The following is a 21853-nucleotide window of genomic DNA, read 5'->3' on the forward strand; positions in this document are numbered from 1 at the left end:
TGGGCTTCGGGCAAACCCTTGTGGTTGTCTTCACCCGACACTTTAATACTTCCTGAATCTTTTAGGCTAGCACCTGGGACACCGCAGTGGTTTGGCTGGAGACAGGCCAACACTCTCTGAACACGTCACCGATTATTCACAACCGCCACCATGGTAAAAGGCCGACAGACCGTCCGCCTGCCTCAGCAACACCGGAAGAACGATGAGATGTCAAAGAAAGCCACAGTTGATGCCACCAAAGAAGTTGGCCCTAGAGACCCTCTCTCGCCACAGAACATACAGTCTGTTCTCCTTCAGATTCTGCCTCTCCTGACCTTGGCGGCCTTGACCTCGCCAGTATCTCAAGCCACATTATCTCCCGTCTACGGCTCAATACCAAGCAGCATAAACCATACGGAAGCCATAACAGCAACACTCCTCCTCGGCTTCATCGCACGACATCTGTGGCGGGAATGGATAGGCGATGTCAGCATCCAGCCATACCTCACGCTTTGGGCGTTCTGGGTGCCCTTTGCTGAGATGTTCTTGTTCAAATATTCAGACTCATGGGGGCCGATCTTGGGTGCTATTATTACTGGACTGATTGGATGTCATGTCTTGCTTGTCGGAACTGGGTATGCAGTGGCGCAGGTCATAGAAGGGCTGGAGCTGCAGAGCACTATGGGCGTGGTTGGCGGTGTGGCGATCCCGGCATTAGTGCTTGATTTTGCGGTCTTCAGACCACTGGAATTCGGGCTAGCGAGACTCGTGCCAATGCTGTGGATGTGGTCTGGTTTCTTCACGCCGCCAAAGCTGCTGTACATCATTGCTGGTGCATATGGTCTAGCCTCTCGACCAAAGCCGTACTGGCTACTTTCGCTGAGCATACCCTCGATTCTGCTTGCTTTCTTCGCGAATCCACATATCGATGCCTCACCAAGAAACCTGGAATTGGTGAACGAGGGAGTTGCAGCCGTGAATTGGACAGTCCTTGATCGCTCGTGGTCCAACACGGGCTACCTTTCTGTAGTCGAGAACACAGAACTCAACTACCGAGCACTACGATGCGATCACTCCCTGCTCGGTGGTGAATGGCTCCTCACTTCAGAACGAAGAGAAAATGAAGGCTGGCTAGTCAGCGAACCAATCTACGCCGTCTTCAGCATGCTCGAGGCTGTGCGCCTTATCGAGGTACCCACACCTGTTCCGGACAGCTCAGCCAATGCGCTCGTGATAGGCCTGGGCATCGGCACAGCACCCAAAGCCTTCATAACTCACGGCATTAACACCACGATCGTTGAGCTTGACCCGAAAGTCCTCGACTTTGCAACGAAGTACTTTGGTCTCCCAACAAACCACACATCGGTAATTCGGGACGCCGTAAGCTGGGTCAAGGACCAAGCCACCAGCACCACCTTGAATTCGGCGCAGACGTACGACTACATCCTTCACGACGTTTTCACGGGCGGCGCCGAACCACTAGCACTCTTCACAATCACCTTCCTCACCTCCCTCCGCTCCCTCCTAACGCCAGAAGGCGTGATAGCAATAAACTACGCCGGCGACCTAAATATCCCCCTCACAAGCACAATCCTCACAACCATCCAACGAACCTTCAACGGACAATGCAAGATCTACCGGGATGCGCCACCAGAGCCCGAAAGCGCAGACAAGAAGTCAGCTGAAGGCGACTTCCTAAACATGGTAGTCTTCTGCCGCAACAGTGCTTCAGGAGGCGAGATCACATTCCGCAAACCGGTGAAGAAGGATTTTTTGGGGAGTAGGAGTAAGGAGCACTATCTCCTTCCCAAGGCGGAGTGGGAGATATCTTTCCCGTCCTCCATCTCAAAGAGAGATGATGGCAAGGGTGGCAAGGCTTTGGAGGTATTTGAGAAAGGGTCGCAAGGCAAGTGGCGGAAACAGCAGGAGGAGAGTGCATTGCGGCATTGGTATATCATGCGCCGGGTATTGCCGGCGAAGGTGTGGGAGATGTGGTAGTGGAGGACTGCTTGAAGGGCTTGTGTGGTACAAATTGTGCTTTTGTAAATATTTCTGGATAGATAGAACAAAAGGTCTGAAATTGTAGGGAATCGTTGCTTGTGTAGGACTGAGCGCAAGCTGTGGCTTTTGTATCACTTTAGCAGCACGAGTAATGTGCCTGATGCTATCATAATGCAGAAGACAATGCACGGCCGAGGTACGCCAATTCGCACACTCGCTCCACGCACCGTATACATGCCATGCATGAATCATGTGCTAATCTACACCCTCGCCGTATGATCCAGCAGAAACCCAAAAACTCGACTCCGGCCATGACACCTATGCTCGCACAAACCACCCACGCCACATCGATCAAGAGCCTATCCCGATTTGCCCTTCTTCCGTTTGTCGGGAGGACAATGTACATGCATGGCCTTCCTCTGCCTCTTCAGAATATCATCGCTATAACCCGCTTGCTGACAACAGGGCATTTCGATCAAGGGCTTCGAGTCCAGGATTTGTTTCGCCGAAGCTCTATGCTTGGGATCTGGATTAAGCATAGCGAAAAGTAAGGCCCGGATATTGCCCACCACGGTCGAACCTTCGAAGATCGTAATCTTCTTCCACGCTTGAGAGCGCGCGGCAGCGGGCATGGGACCAGCTTCCTCTTCGGAAGCTTTAATAAAGTCGTAGTCGGGTGAGTATTTCGCTATAAAGTCATCCCATGTGCCGGCGTAGGCGTTGTACCGTCTATCGCTCGGCTGAGCAGCATCCCATGGTGTGCCGACCACGATCATGGTTATGTAGACGATACCGCAGGACCATATATCTATCGCTCGAGGGTCGTAAGGGTATTCGTGTTCGAGGACTTCGGGAGCCATGTACGGTCTGCTCCCCACAAGTCCTGGATCGCATTCCCGGATTGGGGCGTCAGGGGCGATTATGCTTGGTCTTCGACATCGTTGGAAACCTGGATGTGTGCCTGAGAAGACTTCTGAGGTACCGAAGTCGGCGATTTTGAGACAGCCGTCTTTGTTCAGCAGGAGGTTCTCGGATTTGAGGTCACGATGCGCGATCCCGCGACTGTGAATATATTCAACGCCTCGTATCAGTTGCTTGAACATGCAGTTCTTGTCTTCCATGGAGAAATAGCCTTTTGTGAGGTTGTCGTTCAAGTCGCCGTATTCGCACCATTCCATTACGTGGTTCCATTTACTCAAATGCTCGGAGTAGCATAATTGGTAAGTTTGCACGATATTCGGGTGCTCAAGAGATTTGGCGATGGCGAATTCACTTTTGATCTTGCGCTGGTACTCGTCCTGGGTTTCGTTTTCCTCTTCCCAAGGTCGGAACTCCTTGCAAGCGAAGACTTTGTCTTTCGATTTACCTTCGCTTGCTGTTTTGCTGTTCATTAGTTGGACTGTTGCAGCACCACCTTCACCGATCGGCTTCTTGTGCATGCGATTGACAAAGTTGAAGTGCGTCTCCAGTGGACACTCATCTACGACCAGATCATCACGCGGCACAGCCGTAGATAGCCGCCGGGCTTTCGAACCAACACCTTCGTTCACACCCTGAAGACCATGCTCTGCATTCCTCGTGAAGATGGAAGGCCGTCGTTGCACTGAATTCGAGTTCTCGTGCTTCAGTCGTGTGATTGGTGCCGCATCGATTTGAAATCTGATGCCTGAAGTTCGCGAGTCGGAGCGGCTGGGATCTGTTTCGTCTTTCCCATCAAGATCGTCATGCGCATGGGTATCATCGTGCTCGGTAGCGCTTGAGGTGTCGGTATTTTCGGAGTCGTGGTGCTCGAACGTAGTGGAGGATGCAGCAGGCGACTCGGCAGGCTCAGTCTGAGGTTGCGTCACTGCGCTCAGTGGCCGACTACTGGTTACTGAATCGACCTTGGAAGCCTCTTTCGGATGCGACGACTGTGTTTCAGGTGTCGAGGTCCTAGTCCCAACGTTGTCCGGTAAAGGTCTCGCTGAGATGGCTGAAGGTGTCTGTGAAGCACTGGACTGAGGCCGTGAGGATGAGTCCTGATCTTGCGATTGTGGCGAAGGAGGACTGCGAGGTTGGGAAGTGGGTGTAGACGATCCAGTATTGCTCTTATTCCGACTATGAGATGTAAAGGCACGTTTCAAGAAACTAGGCTTCTTCGGACTCGGTGGTATCGGCATTGTAGCCTGGCGCTTTGATCTCAGCTCGTCCGGAGAAGGTTCATCTTTGCTTCCAGCCATTGTGGTAGCCGTGTGCCGCAATTTGTGATCAGTCGGCTGCCGCGCCAAAAGCGCCATTTAATGGCGACCAGGTGATGTTGTGTAACAGAAGTTCGAAAGATGTGAGTACCAGCTACCCTCCCTTGTAGCAATGACGCGCAGCTTGAGGAGCTAGGTATGTATCGTGTCGACTACTCCCCGTAATTGTTGCAGTGTAGTGCCGCCACCTTAGGCTTGCTCGAATAAGCTGCAAACTGCACGTGAACAGGTGATGGCGCTCTTCCAGAAGCGACGCCGCATATGTCATTCACCAGTGGTAAGGACTACTGCAGATAGCGTGCAACGCAGGCCTCGCGCAAGCGGGCTGCAAGAAGGTCTGTAGTCGCCTGGCTGATGCTGCAGAGTTGACTTAGGTCTCCGACCAAAAGCAATGCGGCTGCGGGGGATTTTTGGCACGCGGCTGCGGTTGTAGTATAGCAATTAAGGAAGGAATCGATTGCGCGCGTTGTCGGCGGCTATCATTGTACGAAGATGAGCTGTAATGAGGAGCTGCAGCTCGGCGAAGACAACACTATTGAAGGGGGGGTCGGTTGTCGAGAAAGCCAAGATACGTTGAGAATCTTGAACGCTGACCATTCCACCCCTCCTCCGACGTGCGTGATGGTCTCAGGGACCTGCTGCTGGGGCAGCAAAGACTGTGCCGATGTAGCCGGATAGCAAACCTCGAAATTTCGTCCGAAGGCGGGCTCTTGCCGCACTACACCGTACTCATTGACTACTGCTGCAGCTTGTGTTTTGTGTGCGGTAACGGAATCGGACGGACTCTCGGCCAAAGATTGACACCCGCGCGTTCACGTATTCGAATTTTTCTTGCGAGAGGACGGCCAAGGTACAGCCAAGTGAAAGCCAAGGTGTATCACCATACACGCCGTCACAGGACTAGGATGACCGTGTCGAGGATTGCAAGCTCGCCACTAGAGACAAGACTGTGGATTGCCGCACCCAGATGCTCAATTGTGATCATACGTCACCAGCTTACTACTTATGCCACAGATTATCCGGGCATTGCTGACAAGCCTATCTACCACAAGAAGGCTTAAAATCACGCAGGGATAGAACTCGCTACTCATCGGAACAAGATTGTCTTTGCAGATCTCACCGCGCTTTTCATGCAAAACGTCTCGCAAACCGCCGGCACAAGCATTGGCAAGACAGGCTCGTAACACCGCCCAGGGGGCATTGGTGATTCATGTAAGCAGCAGAAGTGCGCTGGGATGCAATACGGCCATTAGCCAAGCTTTTTGTTCTCTCGACGCCTGGGCAGGGCAGCGTTTCTCAACCGCACGTGAACGGTAGGGCTTCAAGAGGCTTTTGCAGGCTTAAGACGACCATCACCGTCATCTTATTGTTGACGCGTCGAGATCTCGCATTATGGAAGGTGAGAACAGATGAATCCAACTCACACCCATTTGAACTCGAAGCAGAGAATCCAAGTTGTGCAAACCGAATATCACTTCAGTCTTGATCACACACTGCCCCTGCTCGCATGCTTCATACACCTTATGTTCCTGTAACAGAGCGTAACAATGCCTCCTGATACATGGAGCTCGGATTTCCGTGGCGCCTCGCAATGCCATATAATAATTTACAACCCATAACAAATACACCTCAGAATCCAGGTGGGTTCAGCCTCTGACTGACCCTCGTCCACTTTGGCAACTTGTGCACACCTTTCCTGTATCCTCTCGCCTTACGATCAAACATGGTGTATTTGTCCTTCGGCAGCATCTCTTGCTCTGTAGGCATATCCACCTTCCATCGCTCAATAAGCTTGATTGTTCCTTCCCTTCGCGCCGCATCTCCTGTTCGCGTATGTGATGATCCAGGCATGACTTCCCCTTGTCGTGGTCCTCGCCCGTGTCGGAGCTGTTGCTGGGATTGTGTTGCTTCGTTCTCGAGGATGCGTTGGCCCTGTGCTGTCTGTAATAGCTCCGAAGGTGTCGCTTTGATGTTGCTTGAGGATTGTGTAGGTGCTTGTGCTGGTGCAGTGTCGGTGGAAGTGGTGCTATGTTGTGGTCTTGAGGAAGGTGGAACGACGGTGACAGCTTGTCTCTTGAGTGCCGTGTCTAGCACTGAGACTACATTATCGACTCGGCGCATACGACGACGGTGCCGTAGCTTCTGAGGTGGTGAAAGCCGCCATGGGATCTTCCTAGGAGCTTGTCAGTGGCCAGTAGCGACAACAGGCTGGTAGCCATACCATAACAATCCTCCCGAGAGTGGCGCTGATGGTTTGAATGCGCCGAACATGTCGTATATTGGTATCTAGATGTTTTGGCATGCAATGCGCCATAGACTCAATGCCTGAGATGCACTTCGCCGCGGGAGTGCCAAGACATGAGCGCGATTCGGGTAAGTACGCGCGGTACCTTACATATACATTCGACTTCAAGAAGGTTTCTATACATGTGGCAGGGTGTAGTCTCCTCTCGGATTGACTCTTCGATCAAGACACCTGCCGCTTTGTGAGAGCAGTAGCAATCATGTCATACTACTTTACAATTATCGGAACACGAGACAACCCTCTCTTCGAGCTCGACTTCGGCACTTCGAAGGTTGGTGGTGATGGCGTGGCACGCTTCCGCGAAGAAGCCAAGTATATGAACCAATTCATCGTGCACGCTGCGCTAGATGTGGTGGAAGAAGTCCAATGGACCAATAAAGAGATGTATGTCCATCGGCTGACATTATGCGCCGGTTCGTGTCACACCCTGCTAATGCCCGGGACAAGGTACCTCAAGCGCATTGATTCGTTCCAGAACAACCACGTCCACTGTTTTCTAACAGGCGGCAACGTGAAGTTTATGCTTCTCATGAACCCGGACCCAACAGCCACGACATATTCAGCCTATCCGACCTCGCAACCCAGTAGACCCTCGACCGCACGACAGAGCACGACGCTACTAGCTGCGAGTCCGAATAGTCAGGCTACCGAGGAAGCCGTTCGTGCCTTCATGCTGGAGGTGGGTAATTATTATGAGCTATCAATTAAAATTGGGCTGACTGCAACAGGTGTATGAGAACTGGGTGAAGTGCATCATGAACCCTTTCTACCAAGTCAATCAGGTTGTCACGAGTCCTGTGTTCCGTAACAGGGTCGCGACTGCCGCGAAGAAGTATCTTTGAGATGCTACAGCTCACCTTCCTTCTGACTTATCACCTTAAAGGTAAGCACCATGCTGCAACGCAAATTCCTCGAGCGGGCTTTCCGCAGCCTTACCACCGCGCATGGACGGTCGTGCAGTGCAAGGAGACCATCAGCATGCCTGCGTGCCACCGTTTGTAAGCTCGCTGTATCGAACATCGCCACAAAGCTTCAACCAGCGTGCCCGCAAGAGATGTCGAAATCCTGCACGAACGCACTGTCTGGTCGTCGCTGGCATCTGACGTTCAAGGCAGTGGCGTTGGCAAAACGATGAGCAGCATGTCGAGGCAATGGCGTGGCCTCCCTGCGATCGCGTTCAGGGCAACCATGGCGGTGCGACCTCAAGCGAAAACCCCGCAGTCTTGTTCACGCCATCACCTACATTGACAAACACTGAAGTATCGACAAGCAGCATACCATATCCGTATCCACATTAGCCGACCATCCATCTCAGCTTAGCACAACGCACCAACCGGAAACCACGGTCCAGGTACGTCTGCGCGTCGTCTGCTCAGACATGGCACTTCTCCGATAGGGTGTTTGACCAGTGTCTAGCACTCTGAAGCCTCACGCTCATCTCGAGTGCGCGGACGCCGTGGCAAACGCCATGCCTTTACCCACGCCTCACACCAACTGGCTGACTCTGGTGTGGCTATGCATCCCACTCCTCGCTACAACTGAGCCGGGAGTCGTGAGGATGAACATGGCTCGAGCTCAGGACTCATTGGCTCTCCACGGAAGAAGCACCCCCTCCGTCCGTCTAATCAACGATTTGCCTCGCAAGCCGGCTTATCATGTCAATGCCTCAATCGGTATGCCAGGTCAAATGGTCAGCCTTATACTTGACACCGGAAGCAGCGACTTGTGGATGTTTGCTCCGATCATGCGCTCAGCTCTCCCAGATCGCGCGACAGGCATCTGTGAGTACTCTCCAACGGCATCTCTTGGCACAACGGCCTCACTCGAGTCGTCAATGCTGACTACAGCTCAGTCTATCGTCCTCGACGTACAGAGAAGTCTCCAAGGAACCATTCGATATCAGTTACGTTGATGGCACACACGTCACGGGAACCTACATGCAAGACACACTTGCTTTTGGCGACTCTATCATGCTTTCAAACCTGACCATGGCTATTGTGGACAAAATGGGCCAGGGCCATACTGGAGGGATGGGCATCATGGGTATCGCCTCAAACGCTGGCGAGGCCGCAGTGGAGGAAGGCGCCCGGGCATATCCAAACTTCATGGATTTAATGGTGGAACAAAAGCTCATTGCCTCGAAGACATACAGCCTCGATCTAGGGGGTAGGGGTGCCCAACCAGGATCCATCTTGTTTGGTGGTTACGATACCTCGAGAATGGAAGGGAACTTGTCGTTTCTGTCCCTTCAGCCACTGGCCGGAAGGACTGCTTACTTTGCCGTTCCATGGACGTCATTCACCTTGACAGACAACGATGGAACTAGAGCTGTCGGCGCTGGAAGCGAACTCAACCTTACGGCGGAATTTGATTCGGGCACAAGTATGACTTACGTCCCCGTGTCGCTCTTCGTCCAACTGATCACGTATTTCAATGCTCACAGCTGCCATGGTGCCACTTGCCTTGTCTCATGCGACGTTGCAAATTGAACGGCTCTCTGAACTACCAATTTGCTGGTGGTGTCGATCGCCCTTGGATCTCTGTTCCTTTCTCCGAGCTTGCCGTCCCGATGCCTCTACAGGATGGAGCAGATCCAGGTTTTGCAGACAGGAATGAGGTTTGTATGTTTGGTCTGTCCGCCTCGGGCAGTAACGACAGGTATCTATTCGGCGATACCTTCTTGCGGTCCGCTTACGTGTTTCATGACCTGGACAACAACCAAGTCGGCATTGCTCCGGTAGCTTCCGACTCCATCGCCAAGTCACCACACATCATCACAGTCACCCATGGTACCGGCGGCGATACGACCACTGCCACCTCCGCAACGTCTGCCACCGTCTCGACTGGCATAATACGTAGCGACGGATATGGCCATTCACCAACGACTACAGCCACTATCTGGGGCTAGTACTGTCACCACTGGGTCGAGGCTCGCGACCACGGGCACGCAGGCTTCTGTTTCATGAACCATTGCGAAGAACGCTACGAGAAATTGTTGGGAGCCATGGCGCGGATGTCCCCCTGAGACAGACCGTAGAGAGTGACGTCGGCGAGGCTGGCGTGGCCTTGGGTATTCCGCAGGTGGCAGCGACGACGGGCATCGGCCTGGTACCAGTCAGTCTGACCCGCAGCTGAATCGTTGATTGCGATGGAAGCACACCTAGGTATCCTTGAATCATCTTCCCTTTCTCTACTGAGTTCTGGCCACCTCCTGATGTATACCTAACGTAGCAGTGGATCCCGCCCATCGATGACGGGGTGATACTTGCAATGCTGACTTCTAAGCTCTGCTGGCTCGATGAGACTGTGTACACACGTGTGAATACTGGTATCTAGCATGTTTCACGATAATGGAGGCTGCCAGTCAATCATATATTTCAAGCTTGTTGTGGCTACTAATAGGCGCCTTTGAGCCAACAGCTTGCACGAAGTGAGAAAGAACGATCCCCATGCTTTTTGTATGGCACCGCTCGAGCAGGAACCCGTCTTCGGAAATGAACCAGGAAGGGCTACCACTCGGGCGCCTCTTCCTCGACCCAAGACCAGAGATTCAGCTCCAACAAGCTTGCAAGTTACCTTGCTATCAGCTTAGTAACAAGTATCATGGTAGTGGGCTTGCTGCTCTAGGAGTCAGCATAAAACACCATCGAGTTGACGTTCAGAGGCGGGGCAAAGCACGATCCAGTGTGCGGTGCGGTAAAGACAGTAATACAAGTTAGCTGCTGATTACACAAGTAGCAAGTAAAGACCTTCGTTATGCAGACAATCATTGATCAGAGACAATCTGATAGCTCAGTGCCCATTCTACCTGTCCACCATAGTTTGCGCCACCATCCTGTCGTGCTAAACAACGCTATTTTTGGCAACCACGATCCATCGTCTTGGCAACAGAAAGGAAACGCCATACGCTTATGCATGAAAACTGAACAGCACTTTAGTCTCGGGCATCACAGCCTCTCCGCCCTCGCACTGCCGACACATCATCTGGTCTGCTATCACTCCCTTGCTCAGCCTTCTTCTCTGCCTCGGGCTCCTCGCCAAGCGAGTACATGTTCCAGCCTGGCTTCCGCCACGAATGTAGCTTTCCTGACATCGTCCGCGCATGGCGAAGACCTGGACGCTCCAGTTTCCGTCGAGCAGGCCTACTAGGCTGTGAGTGATGCAGAGCAAAGGATAGCGGCAGGTCATCGTCGTCCTCGAAGAGTTGCTGTACTGGCGAAGGAGGCGTGACTGTCACCGTAAGATAATTTGGCACGCTTGGCCTGGCCTGGTCGTGGCCATGAAAGGACTCCACATCCAAATCGTCCCGCAAGTGAGGTGAGCTGTCCGGGGTGAGGCCAGGTACCTCATCGAATGGTAGAGGTGGTCGCGTAGTATCAACCTCGGCCTCGGAATGGCTTCGCTGGATAGATCGCCGCAGTGCATAATCTTGCCGCAGCATGAAGGCGTCCCATCTCTGATCAAGCTGCTCGTCGGTCTGCTGAGCACGTTGCCGATCATTGTTGAATAGTGCGAAGTCTGTGATGCCAGCGTCCCACTCTACCTCATCGTCGTCCTCGCCATCGGACGCCCAGTCCTCGTACTCGTACATGGGCGACAGGAAGTGGTCCTCGGGATGGTCCTCCAAGTCGTCGCCAAGGAATGAGTCGTGAGATGGCTTCGAGGATGTTTTAGGACCAGCAGACATGGATTGTGGTTCTGGGACGAAAGTCTTGCTGCCATGAGTGGCGAGATGAAGGGTGGTAGGCCGGGAAGGGCTGCGATGCAATGGGTGGGGAGGAGAAGGCATCCTGGTTATGTAGGGTGAGATGTTAGTAGGTGCGGTGACGGACACGCGACAGGCTGCCTCTTCTGAGGTAGCCCTATGGTCCGTGGGAGCGCAGTGGCGTTTGGTGGAGCGACGCAGATCGCCGGCTACTGTAGCGGAGGATGGACCAGATAGATGCGCTGGCGGGATGCGGTCGCGCGTCAATGTCTCTCGTTGGATGCCAGTGGGATGCAGTAATCTTTGGATTTCTACATGTGCCGGCCCGATGGCCGGTTATGCACATGTAAGGGCAATTGAATAGCCTAGTTTAATGTTCGAGTGTGGAAGGTTGCCTTTTGCAGGCGTGGGGGCCGGGTCAGCCTAGTACTCTGATCTTCGATTTGTGAAACGCAAGGAAAACGTGCAGAAAGAATGACTGGAGTAAATTAGTGAAGCGAGAGAAGGCAAGTTATGAAGGAAGAGAAGCTGGATCGCGCTTTCTATGACTCCGGGAGTCTGTGAGGCCGGGCATGCGTATGCAGCTATGGAGGCTTGCGCGTAAGTGGTCAGAAGGCGCAGCGGCTGGTGACTGATTGGTAGGAGTCAGCTGTGAGACACCGACGCTGAGGGCGAAGAGGTATGTGTGGAGGCAGCCAGGCAACCAAGGAGGAAACCGGCTGCCTCGATTCCTGTTCCTCTGACCACCAGAGATTACTGGACGACTTCTCCCACGTCAGCCCAGCTCTAATCCATGGCCTTGACTAAACGCGGCGTTCATGCAGCAGATCAAGAATACAAGATGTGGTGTAGCGTGGGTGTAGGCTGCACATATCATGCAGGAACGGGTCGGATGACGGCCACTGGCGAAAGATGCCGCCATCGTAAGGTCGTGCAACCGCGCCAGTCGCGCTATTAGAGTTCTAGCGTTCCACAAGCGTGGGATCACAGCATTGCTTGGAACAAATCTCGGCCTAGTCTGAGCCTTCAGTTGTCTTGTCCGGTATAGTCTTGACGAAGATAATGTGTGGTGATGTGATCAGATGACGACTAGTCCGAGGTAATAGAGTCTGAACGGGTCGATCGGCACAGACCCATGCTCAGGACAGACACATGTATGCGGATGTACTACTGTACAAGTAGCTCGACAGAGGAATGTCAGCAAGACGATCCTCTGTATGCAAACTTACGCCTCTGCCGCTGTCAAAGCAGAGTAATCAACATGCAGCTGTCAATGATCTGTCAGGGCAATCTTGCGAGCCACAGGCCTACAGCACGTAGCCATATATCCGGACTATTCGCGGGCTCTCACTTTAGCCACGAGACCGTTGAAAGATGATGAAGAGCGACGAGTAATCAACCTTACGACTGAAGGAGGAGGTGTTGCAATCGTTCAGAGATTGCATGCGCTAAGGGTCAGTATTGTGCAAGAGGGGAACTTCTGATTGGTTGTATATCTACATCGCAGTGGGTGTGCTCATATGGCCATAATATATACAGATCCTCTGATCCCGCCCTAGGAATGTTTGGTCCATCTTACTCCTATCGCCTCACTGCCGAACTGCTTACAACACGCCCGTCTACCTCGCTACCAAGGGCCGGTACGAGGTATCGTCCGGCTTCACCTCGTACGCAGGCTTTTCGTGCTCCTTGAGGTGATGCTCCAACACTGTGCGGCAGGTCAGCGCAAACCGGAGACAATTTGCTGGCACGACTTTATGCTCCAGGAAGTTCTGGATTTGATAGCCGTCCATCAGGATGATATCGCCGTGATTGAGCGTGACAGTCACGAGATCTGGTGCGGTCTTGTTGCGCTTTTCGTATAGGCCGAGCTCGCTGGGAACCTCCTTCAGACGGCGCTTGTAGGCTACCTTGTCTGTGTCGCTCAGCTTGTCCAGCTCTGCAAGCAACTCAATACGTCTCTTGTATTGTGTACTGCCTGGCAGCGGGCGATCAGTCATCAGCACTCCGGTCTTCGAGCAACCGTTGAAGTGCTTGGCTTTCATGCGTAGGTGCATCTGAGCCTTGCCGCCAAGAGACAAAGTCGCAATCCGTGGACCTAGGCCCTCTTCGCCATCATCATGGTAGTCGATCTTCTGTCCTTCCATGTAGGCGAAGATAAGCTCCTCGTTGAAGTCGGCATCGCTTGGGACGTCTAGCAGAAACTCCTTGGCCGCCCAGTTCAAGCGTGATCGGCAAGCACGAACGGGCCATGGCGCATTTTCGAAGGGCTGGCTGCCACCAGTTGCCACAAACTTGTACGGCATTCCGTAATTCATGGAGAAAGCCGTCATGAAATCACCGTCCAATATTGTACCTTTCTGGGTTGCCTGCTGTGACTCGTCTGATGTGGTTAACATGCCGGGCTCTAGGACTATAGGTGTCTCGGACACAGGAGTGAGGAGTTGGGTGTTGGCGGCAATACTACGCGGAGGAGTCTTTGGCGCCTCGAAATCGGGAGCGGTGCAGTCCTCTGGAATGGTAGACATCTTTCCTTCACCAAAGCGTCGGCGCTCAAGGCCCATATCCGCAATCTGCATCTCACGCAGCATGTCGTCTGGACCATGGAGCTCTGCAGTGATCCGCTTGTTGGCTACAGCATGCACGAATCGGCCGTCGATACCAGTGAAGGTGTAGGTATATATTTTGTAGCTGAAAGCATAGCTGATTTCGACATGGACACCAGGAAGATGCTTGTTGCGCGCGAGTGATGGTCCATCGCCCACGCTCTGCCAGGGAGAGTGCAAAGATGCTGGCATGATGGGATCATGCTTTGACAGTAGGCCTTGCCATAAACATGCTGGCTTGTCACAGCGCCAGCCCTTCCAAAGATATCGCTGATTACACCTTCCGCACTCGGGACAGACTACACCTCTGGTTGTTATATAAAGTCGATCGTCGCCCAATGCCTTTCCGAGATCAGGCAAAGGTGGGCGAATAGAATACGGTACCTCCTCACAAGGCCAGGATGTCCTCTCGTGCAAGAAAGCAGGATTATACTCCAATTTGCCGGCGGGTGCGTCCTCTCCATTTGGCAGTGTCCAGAACTTCTCACAAGCAGCGTTGAGACAAAGCCATCCTTCCAGATAAATCTGTGGGAACGTTTGCTGGCAGTGTTGACATACATTGCGCAAGGCTGGCGCTGTACTGCCGCGTTCCGGCAAATTGTTGTCTTTAGGAGCGTGCCAAGGCTGACCCTGACCTGTCATCCACTCCATACGGTACTTTATAGTGATCCACGCCTTGCTCCCTTTGCCAGTAGTCTTCTCAGGCCAGACCATAGTCGACTTAAACCATCCTAGAACGCAGTACTTGTGCGGCATCGCACATATAGAACCTGAGTTCTTGTTCCCGCAGATGACGATCAACGGGTTCTGTAGCTCTGTGTCGTTAAGCATCGCCACAACTTGTGCCTCTTTCATAGATTGGTTCTTCCCTTGAACCATACCTCCTGTACTATCCTGCTCCATACCACCTCCAGCGCGGGAGATGATGACTTCCGAGTCCATGTACTCACGGCAGTGACCTACGCCATCGAACAGGAACGCATACACGTGCCCGTCGTTTTGATGACAGCCGCCTTGTGGCTTCTTGAAGTATGGTACGGTTTCGCAGAGTGCTTGACGACTGTGCGCCCAGACTTCAGGCTGACCAGCTGGTTGTGGTTTACTCCCGATAGGCTCGCGGTGTGTCAAAGCTCGGGAATAGGCCAATTTTTCTGGATCCACAGACTCCAGCAAGGTCGCGTCGCCGAGCTGAGAGCTTGGAGGTGTCAGGAGGGCAGTGGTGATAGTCTGCTTCGACTTTACAGGTCTACGAGTCGTGCTCGACAGCGTCTGTGGTCTCGGGCGACGAGGTTTCGGCGCTGTAGAAGCCCTGCTTCTTACAGTCTTCTTTGGCGGTGTAAGGTCGGCGTTAGTGGCCTCAACATGATCCGAGCCTTCGCTCGCATCAAAGGACGAGCCATTATCTGCTTCAGAAGATACAGCGAAATCGACCTCCGCGGCGGTCGGCTTCGTCTTGCGGCGCTTTGAAGGCACGGTCGTGGTGCGTCCCGGCGTTTTGTCTGGTGGGTTGACTGTCTCAGACGTGTTCGCATTCGCAGCTACGACCGCGGTAGCCTTTGTACGTGTGGAGGGTTTGACAAGCCTTGCAGGCCTTGCAGGTGTTCCATTTGATGCTGATGCTCTCCTTGCACGTTTCAAAGGACGACCAGAGACCTCCGGGACTCCATCGCCGATCAAATCCGTGGTAGTCACAACTTTTTCAATGGAAGGAGACTCTAGCACTTCCGAGGTCTCGGCAGTGACGCCAAATCGAGATGGAGCTTGAGTCTTTTCTTTCGGTCGTCCAATCTCGGAGAGTTCGGTGGCGATATTTGCCTGCAATGTCGTAGAGTGTGGGATAGCATGATGGATGTTTTTCTGTAGCGTGGGAAGCGCATCCTCGCTCAGTTTCAGGACCACGATACTAGAGGGAGACTCTTGTGCCGTAGTGGTGGCGTGCTCGGTCAAAAGCTCCTCGTTGGCTTGCGGTGACGAAGAATATCGAGCTCCAGCATGTAAATTTCCTGACATAGTCGAGTGATCGTCGGAACTGGCGACCATTGCATGGGTGAGGTCAGCGGTTGTGTCGGGTCGTTGAACAGCCTGATCGCGGCCTTCAGCGATACCGGACTCTGCCTCTCCACTATCTGCCTCGTGTGTTGTCGTGACATGTGCTTGTAAATCCTGCGTCGTGTCATCATTCATTGCCATAGTCGAGCCTCGAGTAACTGGCGCATCAGTGACATTCACATCTCCATTCGCACCAAGGGCTGGCATAGCCTCATTAGTCTCTTCATGATTGCCATGAGATCCACTTTCCTGAACAGGCTCAGTCTCGTTGTCATCCACAACACTCGCGGCAACTTCTGCATTTCCCTCCTTATCAGGTGTAGGCCTCCGAGGCTCAGCTACCAATGTCGCACTGCTAGCTTCACTTGATACAGACGTACCTTCACCAGCGGCGAGATCGGGTGCAAAATCCTGCCGTCTTTCGGCTTTGGCTGTCTGCAGAATAGCTGATGCAGCATCTGCTGGTGAAGAAGCCTCAGGCAAGGGAGCTACTGCCTTCTTCACAGTATCCCGGCGTGACATCTTCGTGGTGACCGACTTGGCTGCTTCCGGAGCTTTCATTTTCGTAGTTTGTTTCGTAGTCGCACTCACTCTCGCCTTCACCTTCGTCTCACCGCTCGCATCAATGGCCGCCTTTCGCCCATCAGAGGCCGTGGTTTTCAACCGCTTTGCCACCGAATCTTCCTTCGCATTCCCGTTGACTTTCCGTTTTCGTTCAGACCCACTTCGCCTTAGAGCGGCTGTCATTGGCTCCTCAGGCGTGATCGTTGAATCCTCGGCTCCCATGGCGTAATAAGATGTCGTCTTCCTATTCGATCTTGAACTGAGCTCTCGCCCACGGAAAGCCGCGAACTCGTCAAAGGCAGCTTTGGGAGCCATGCTTGCGGGAGCCCTCCTCTCAGACAGGTCGAGTCTGCAGGGAGTCAAGTTTCATCCCGATCACCGCCGAAATGACTCTTGTAAATCTTCGTGAGTCACATACTCCATCCACGAGGCCAGGAATGGAAGGTGCAGTGACCAGAGGTAGATGGCGGGGAAGGGTCGAAGCTGTGTCGAGTGCAGGGTCGCTGAGGCTGCAGGAGTCGAAGTATCTGGAAAGTTGGTGTGGATGTAGGAGGGATTGTAGTGAAGAAGTTTCAAAGAAAGACGAGTGATGTCGAGGGCGAAGTCAATGCTCGAGGCTCGCACGGACGTGGTGTGGCAGTCTCATGTGATGCGGGGTCGATGGAAGGATAGCAAGTGTGAAGCGAAGAGGTTGAACGAATCTGGACGATGGGATAGTAAAGTGAACCGAAGTGTCAAAGAGCAAGTGTGTTGTCATGCGTTTGAGCGCGGAAGTGGGTTTCGAAAGAGAAAGAATGGAAATTTGAAGATGTCGGGAGCTCTCGTGACCATGGGACTGACGGCCTAACGGTCATCTGCCATGATCACTCTGAGCAAGGCAAAGAGCGGCTATGGATTGTGAGAATGAGCAAGGTAGCGGTCTTGATTGAAGATGATGTTCACGTAATCTTACATACTACATTTGTAGAGCCCAGGAGCAGCTGCTTCCTACTGTCTCCGCGGCAGGCCACGCTCCTTCCTCCGCCAGAGTACCATTGATAGTGAAACACCGCTGAAAGGACAGGATATGCCATGCCGATGTAGCATGCTGAAGGTGTCGTGATGCGCATGACAGCGCGTATCGTATGCTTCACGGCCTCCAAATATCATGACCAAAGTAGACCCGAGCTTGATATCCCAGCACGGTCTCCTGATCTGCTTACACCCAGCATCTCGTCGAGCCCAGAATGATGAGCGCATCGAGACGATGAGTGAAGCGGAAGGGTCTGCTCGGCTGCAAATGCACGCAAGATGCAGCGCGGAAGGTCAAGAAAATGATGTATGGAAGGAGGGATCAAGCATCGCGAATTCAGCCGAGGAAAAGGACGCGCGACTCATCGCCGACAAAATCACGTCTGTACTGGGCAATGTTGGTGGCTATGGCATTGGCGTCTTTGCTCGCTGGCGTGGTTCTGAGATATGCCACAAGGTCGCCAAGCCCTTTGTTCCACCGCTGTTTGTCTTCAATATTAGTAGTGGGGGTACGGTGGGTGCCGAGCAGCTTGAGAAGTTGATTGTCTGTGATGTTAGTGGCCTATGTCAGCTTCCTTCATTCTCCAATTTTCATACGGATCATTCTTTCGACGGGACAAGGAGCGAAGGAAAGATGGTATAGGGAATAGATAGTGGAGGACGCACCAGTGAGTCCCATAGACCTGAAGTGCTGATTAGGACACTTCAGATCTCTGCAGGCATTGCCTGCAGCTTTCGCCGGACACACAGGCTGTACAGGGTCGATGCGATGGCTGTACGTCAAAGACTTGTAGCCATCGGAGACTTGTTGCAAGAAGTCGGGATGATACCGATAGTCCTTAAAATGGGTCAAGGCGCTCTCGTATGGCCGATAGTAGGTCTTGGGCTCGCCGACATTGTCCTTCACGCCAATCAGTAGAAGTCCGACCAGTCAGAGTCGTCACGCACCTGGTCATCTACAGCCACTTGGTCTGCGATGGCTGGTTGGAGTTCAGGTGCCAAGTCGTCAGACAATGTTGGTGCTGTAGTGGATTGTGCAAAAGCCGATGATGGCTGCTCCACCGAGTGTACGTCCTCCGCGTGCCCTGCATGATGTTCCACCACGGTTGACTGCTCGTTTGCTAGCACATTAGGTTCGTCTGCATCAGCCACTACCTGGCTTTCTTCCACAGGCTTGGCGGCTGATACAATATCCAGATCTGGCGTCGGCTCATATTCCTCCTCATCCTCATCACCCTCGTCGGCCTCTCCTTCGTCAGGCTGGAACACCTGACTTTGCAAAGCGGGCTCGCTCTCATCTCCAGTGTCCATAATAGAGTCATCCAACGAGGATTCGTTTGCGGGATGCACCTGTGTACGACTCTCAAGGTCTGGGAGTACAGTTCCAGGTTCGAATACAGCCTCTGACTCCGAGACCGCAGTGTCGTCGACACTCTCATCCTCTTCATCATCACCGTCACTCTCGTCTTCGTCCGAACTGTCTTCCTCCATCTCGACATCTTCATCGAGGGACTCGGGAGCACTCATGACAGCCGATGCGGTTTGCGGAATCTCAACTTCTTTCGCTGGAAGATCTGCTACGGCGGTTTCGGTGGTCAAGTCAGACTGAGCCACATCGCTTATGGTCGTCGCTTGTGAGCCGATCTGGTTGCCACCATCACTTGCTTTCGTGTCAAGGTGAGCCCCATCGACTTGTACAGGTTGGGCAGGCTGAGCAACAGGTGGCACAGTATTGCCTGGTGCCGTATTGTCTGGGTTGCTAGATGACGCAGTGATCGGCGCAGCAGCTGCCACCGTGTGCTGTATTGAGGACTGTATAGACGTGGTCGGATGAGCAGACGGAGGCTGTGCTCTAGTTTGCACAGGTGAAGCACCGGCTGGGACTCCATCGTGGCGAGCAACTTGCTCCTGCAGCTCTTGCAATCGTTGGCTAAGCTGATACATTTCTTGCTTCCGAGCAGTGTGCGCCGCGACAGTAACATCAGCTGGTCGGCCTGCAGACGTCAAGATCTGCTGCGCGGCGACGATACGACTCTCCTGTAATTGATCACGAGTAGTGCCAATGTTGGCGGACGGTGTAGCTTGTCCAGGCGCTGACGTTGATGTAACCGATCGAGCGCCACTGGCTTTGGCTTGTGCCTTAGTCGCTTCTCTCTCAGCGATCTTACGCTTCAGGTCTGCAATCCTCAAGTCCATATCAGCAGCGACTTGTGGCGAGCTCGGCGCACTAAAGGCACTAAGTCTCTGCTGTAGACCTGGCAGAGATCTCGAGCCACGTGCAGTGCCTTGTATAGCTAGCTGCGCTGCTGTAATGTCGATTCCCATCCCGTCGTCGTCGTCCTCGTTATCGCTAACTTCGATGACGACACGTTCGCTGTCGCTGTTGCTTCGGCTTTGGCCAAATAAGTGGCGTTTGTTGCTGGCGTCTTGACCTCTCGTAGGGGTGTCCTCGTCAAAGTCTGTTGCAGCTGCGCGCTTCCCGGACTGGTTGAAAGTTGTTGCAGACGCAGCAGGTCTGCGAAGAGCAGCTTGAGTGCTGTCGGACATTGACTCGCTGGCGGCAGAGATAGACAGTGGTAATGCTGGTGGAGCTTGCGTCTTCGAAAGTTGGGCAGGGGTGCTCGCCATGAACAGCCCTGGTAAGGAGCCATACGAGCGGCTGGGTGTGGGTGGGAATGGCGAGTAGCTAGGCTGTACCGACGGTGAAAACGTTGTTGTCGACTGTATGGCAGTGGTTACGGGCACGACAGCCTGACGTGTTATATCTGCGAGACCAGCCCCAAGGCCAACGGAAGGTGATTGTGGAGCAGCTGAGGTCGCGTGCGTGGAAAGCGAGGACTGTATCACCGGAATTGAGATCGCGGCATCGCTACTAGCTTGCTGAGCTGCGAGTTTCTTCGCAGCCTGCTCTGCTTTGAGTGCCTCCAGTCGCTGCTTGATCAGTTCAGTCTGGATCACAGACCTCCCACTAGGTTGCGCATTCGGTCTGAGCGCAGTAGAAGGGGTTGCAGGAGCCGGAGCGATCTGGATGGGTAGAGCCGCTGGAGCAGCCAGACTTGGTGCAGGCCCTCTCGAAGTAGGCGCTTGCGTAGCGGTTTTCACTGTTTGCTGAGTAGGTGTCGGTGCAGGTTGACTCGTCGCTGGTATCCCAGGTGGCTTGTTCTTGGACGTTCGTGCTGCAGCGAGCTTCGCTAGGTACTCTGCACGATCAGCAGGGGCAGCAGGTCGTGGAGGTGGTGGTCGTTTTGTAGCTGACGGCCTGTGTTCTTCTGCGATCACCGCCGAGGAGACCTTCGCTGTGCCATCAAGCTGAGACACTGCAGGCGGAGGTGCAGTCACGCCATTGGCCCGACCTTCAGTAGATATTGGAAGACCCAGCGTCTTATACATGCGTACCAACGCTTTTCTGTTCCTGATATCACGCGCAAGATCGTCGAACGTGTAGCCAGCATTGTGCATCTGCAGCACGAAATTACGAGCCGAGGCTCCAGTGTTCCTACGTAAGGTCGCGGAGACGTTGTTTCCTGCTAGAGACGCGTCGCGTTGGCCTGGTGTCACCTCGAATGATGACCTACGAGATGTCGCCGGATCTGTCTTCTGGAGGCGACGATCGCGTCCATCGTTCTGCCCTCGCGAGTATGGATCGCCCGGGCTGGCACTCCACATGCTTGGTCCTGGTCCTGAATGGAGGGAGTCGCCCTGACGAGAGATGTCCGGCTCCAGGAGTCCTTCTTCAAGTTCGCCTTCTTCCTTGTCCATGTCTACATCTTGCTCCGCGAGTACGCTTGGCTGAGTCAACATAGGTGCTACAGGTGTCGCAGTTTGGTGTTGTACTTCGGGAGCTGGAGCAGTTGGCACTGCTGGAGGCAAACCAGTGAGTTGGCCGGACTGCAAAGCCTGTAGGATGCCCAGCAGTTGCTCTGGCGAGACGCCCTGAAGGAGAGACGCTAGATTGCCGGGTAGACCTGGTATGCTTGCGGGTTGTGGTGGATTGGGCTGCTGCTGTTGCTGCATAACAAGCGCGTTGTGACCGTTGGACGCCGAATGCGCTGTGTTCTGGCTGGTCTGTTGCTGTTGTGGCTGGGTACCGTTCACACCGAACTGGAAAGGCATGCTGTGCGCCATGATCGCAATACTAACGCTTTCACGAAAGGAAACACATGCGCATATGTCACCTCCTACCAACAAGGAGATTTGAGTGAGATTCCCAAGGCTTCACTGCACCTCGCTGTCGCCGGGATCTTGACAGGGGCCAACCGCGACTGAATCACAGACGGTCTCGTGACGCGTCCCTGAATCTTTTGCCGTACTGCAGCTTTTGTGTAGTGATGTCGACAAAGGAGGCTCCTGCAAGCCCCACGACAAATGATGGACGATTTGCGGCAGAAGCGGGAGT

General features: G+C 53.5%; 9 protein-coding genes across 9 annotated transcripts; 4 read left to right on the top strand and 5 right to left on the bottom strand.

Annotated features, from left to right (window-relative positions):
• Nucleotides 1–150: 150 nt before the first annotated feature.
• Nucleotides 151–1977, top strand: LTS14_004454 (uncharacterized protein; the record flags this gene model as incomplete). Its single annotated transcript, XM_064837156.1, has 2 exons — nucleotides 151–243; nucleotides 298–1977. The coding sequence occupies 2 exons, from the start codon at nucleotides 151–153 to the stop codon at nucleotides 1975–1977; spliced, it is 1773 nt and encodes a 590-aa protein (XP_064695115.1).
• A 362-nt stretch (nucleotides 1978–2339) lies between these two features.
• LTS14_004455 (uncharacterized protein) lies at nucleotides 2340–4199 on the bottom strand (the record flags this gene model as incomplete). Its single annotated transcript, XM_064837157.1, has 1 exon — nucleotides 2340–4199. The coding sequence occupies one exon, from the start codon at nucleotides 4197–4199 to the stop codon at nucleotides 2340–2342; it is 1860 nt and encodes a 619-aa protein (XP_064695116.1).
• A 1647-nt stretch (nucleotides 4200–5846) lies between these two features.
• Nucleotides 5847–6488, bottom strand: LTS14_004456 (uncharacterized protein; the record flags this gene model as incomplete). The annotated part of the gene is made up of 2 exons (XM_064837158.1): nucleotides 5847–6390; nucleotides 6439–6488. The coding sequence occupies 2 exons, from the start codon at nucleotides 6486–6488 to the stop codon at nucleotides 5847–5849; spliced, it is 594 nt and encodes a 197-aa protein (XP_064695117.1).
• Nucleotides 6489–6721: 233 nt separating this feature from the next.
• Nucleotides 6722–7364, top strand: TRS20 (TRAPP subunit; the record flags this gene model as incomplete). The annotated part of the gene is made up of 3 exons (XM_064837159.1): nucleotides 6722–6906; nucleotides 6970–7201; nucleotides 7251–7364. The coding sequence occupies 3 exons, from the start codon at nucleotides 6722–6724 to the stop codon at nucleotides 7362–7364; spliced, it is 531 nt and encodes a 176-aa protein (XP_064695118.1).
• Nucleotides 7365–7990: 626 nt separating this feature from the next.
• On the top strand, nucleotides 7991–9011 carry LTS14_004458 (uncharacterized protein; the record flags this gene model as incomplete). Its single annotated transcript, XM_064837160.1, has 2 exons — nucleotides 7991–8307; nucleotides 8375–9011. 2 exons carry the CDS (start codon nucleotides 7991–7993, stop codon nucleotides 9009–9011), a joined length of 954 nt encoding a protein of 317 aa, XP_064695119.1.
• An 80-nt stretch (nucleotides 9012–9091) lies between these two features.
• Nucleotides 9092–9430, top strand: LTS14_004459 (uncharacterized protein; the record flags this gene model as incomplete). Its single annotated transcript, XM_064837161.1, has 1 exon — nucleotides 9092–9430. One exon carries the CDS (start codon nucleotides 9092–9094, stop codon nucleotides 9428–9430), a length of 339 nt encoding a protein of 112 aa, XP_064695120.1.
• A 1026-nt stretch (nucleotides 9431–10456) lies between these two features.
• Nucleotides 10457–11311, bottom strand: LTS14_004460 (uncharacterized protein; the record flags this gene model as incomplete). The annotated part of the gene is made up of 1 exon (XM_064837162.1): nucleotides 10457–11311. One exon carries the CDS (start codon nucleotides 11309–11311, stop codon nucleotides 10457–10459), a length of 855 nt encoding a protein of 284 aa, XP_064695121.1.
• A 1535-nt stretch (nucleotides 11312–12846) lies between these two features.
• On the bottom strand, nucleotides 12847–16761 carry LTS14_004461 (uncharacterized protein; the record flags this gene model as incomplete). Its single annotated transcript, XM_064837163.1, has 2 exons — nucleotides 12847–14358; nucleotides 14392–16761. The coding sequence occupies 2 exons, from the start codon at nucleotides 16759–16761 to the stop codon at nucleotides 12847–12849; spliced, it is 3882 nt and encodes a 1293-aa protein (XP_064695122.1).
• A 1033-nt stretch (nucleotides 16762–17794) lies between these two features.
• LTS14_004462 (uncharacterized protein) lies at nucleotides 17795–21582 on the bottom strand (the record flags this gene model as incomplete). The annotated part of the gene is made up of 3 exons (XM_064837164.1): nucleotides 17795–18003; nucleotides 18124–18358; nucleotides 18406–21582. The coding sequence occupies 3 exons, from the start codon at nucleotides 21580–21582 to the stop codon at nucleotides 17795–17797; spliced, it is 3621 nt and encodes a 1206-aa protein (XP_064695123.1).
• Between the last annotated feature and the right edge of the window lie 271 nt (nucleotides 21583–21853).

Source organism: Recurvomyces mirabilis, assembly GCF_035927965.1.
Source record: "Recurvomyces mirabilis strain CCFEE 5264 chromosome Unknown scaffold_10, whole genome shotgun sequence".
Lineage (NCBI taxonomy): Eukaryota > Fungi > Ascomycota > Dothideomycetes > Mycosphaerellales > Teratosphaeriaceae > Recurvomyces > Recurvomyces mirabilis.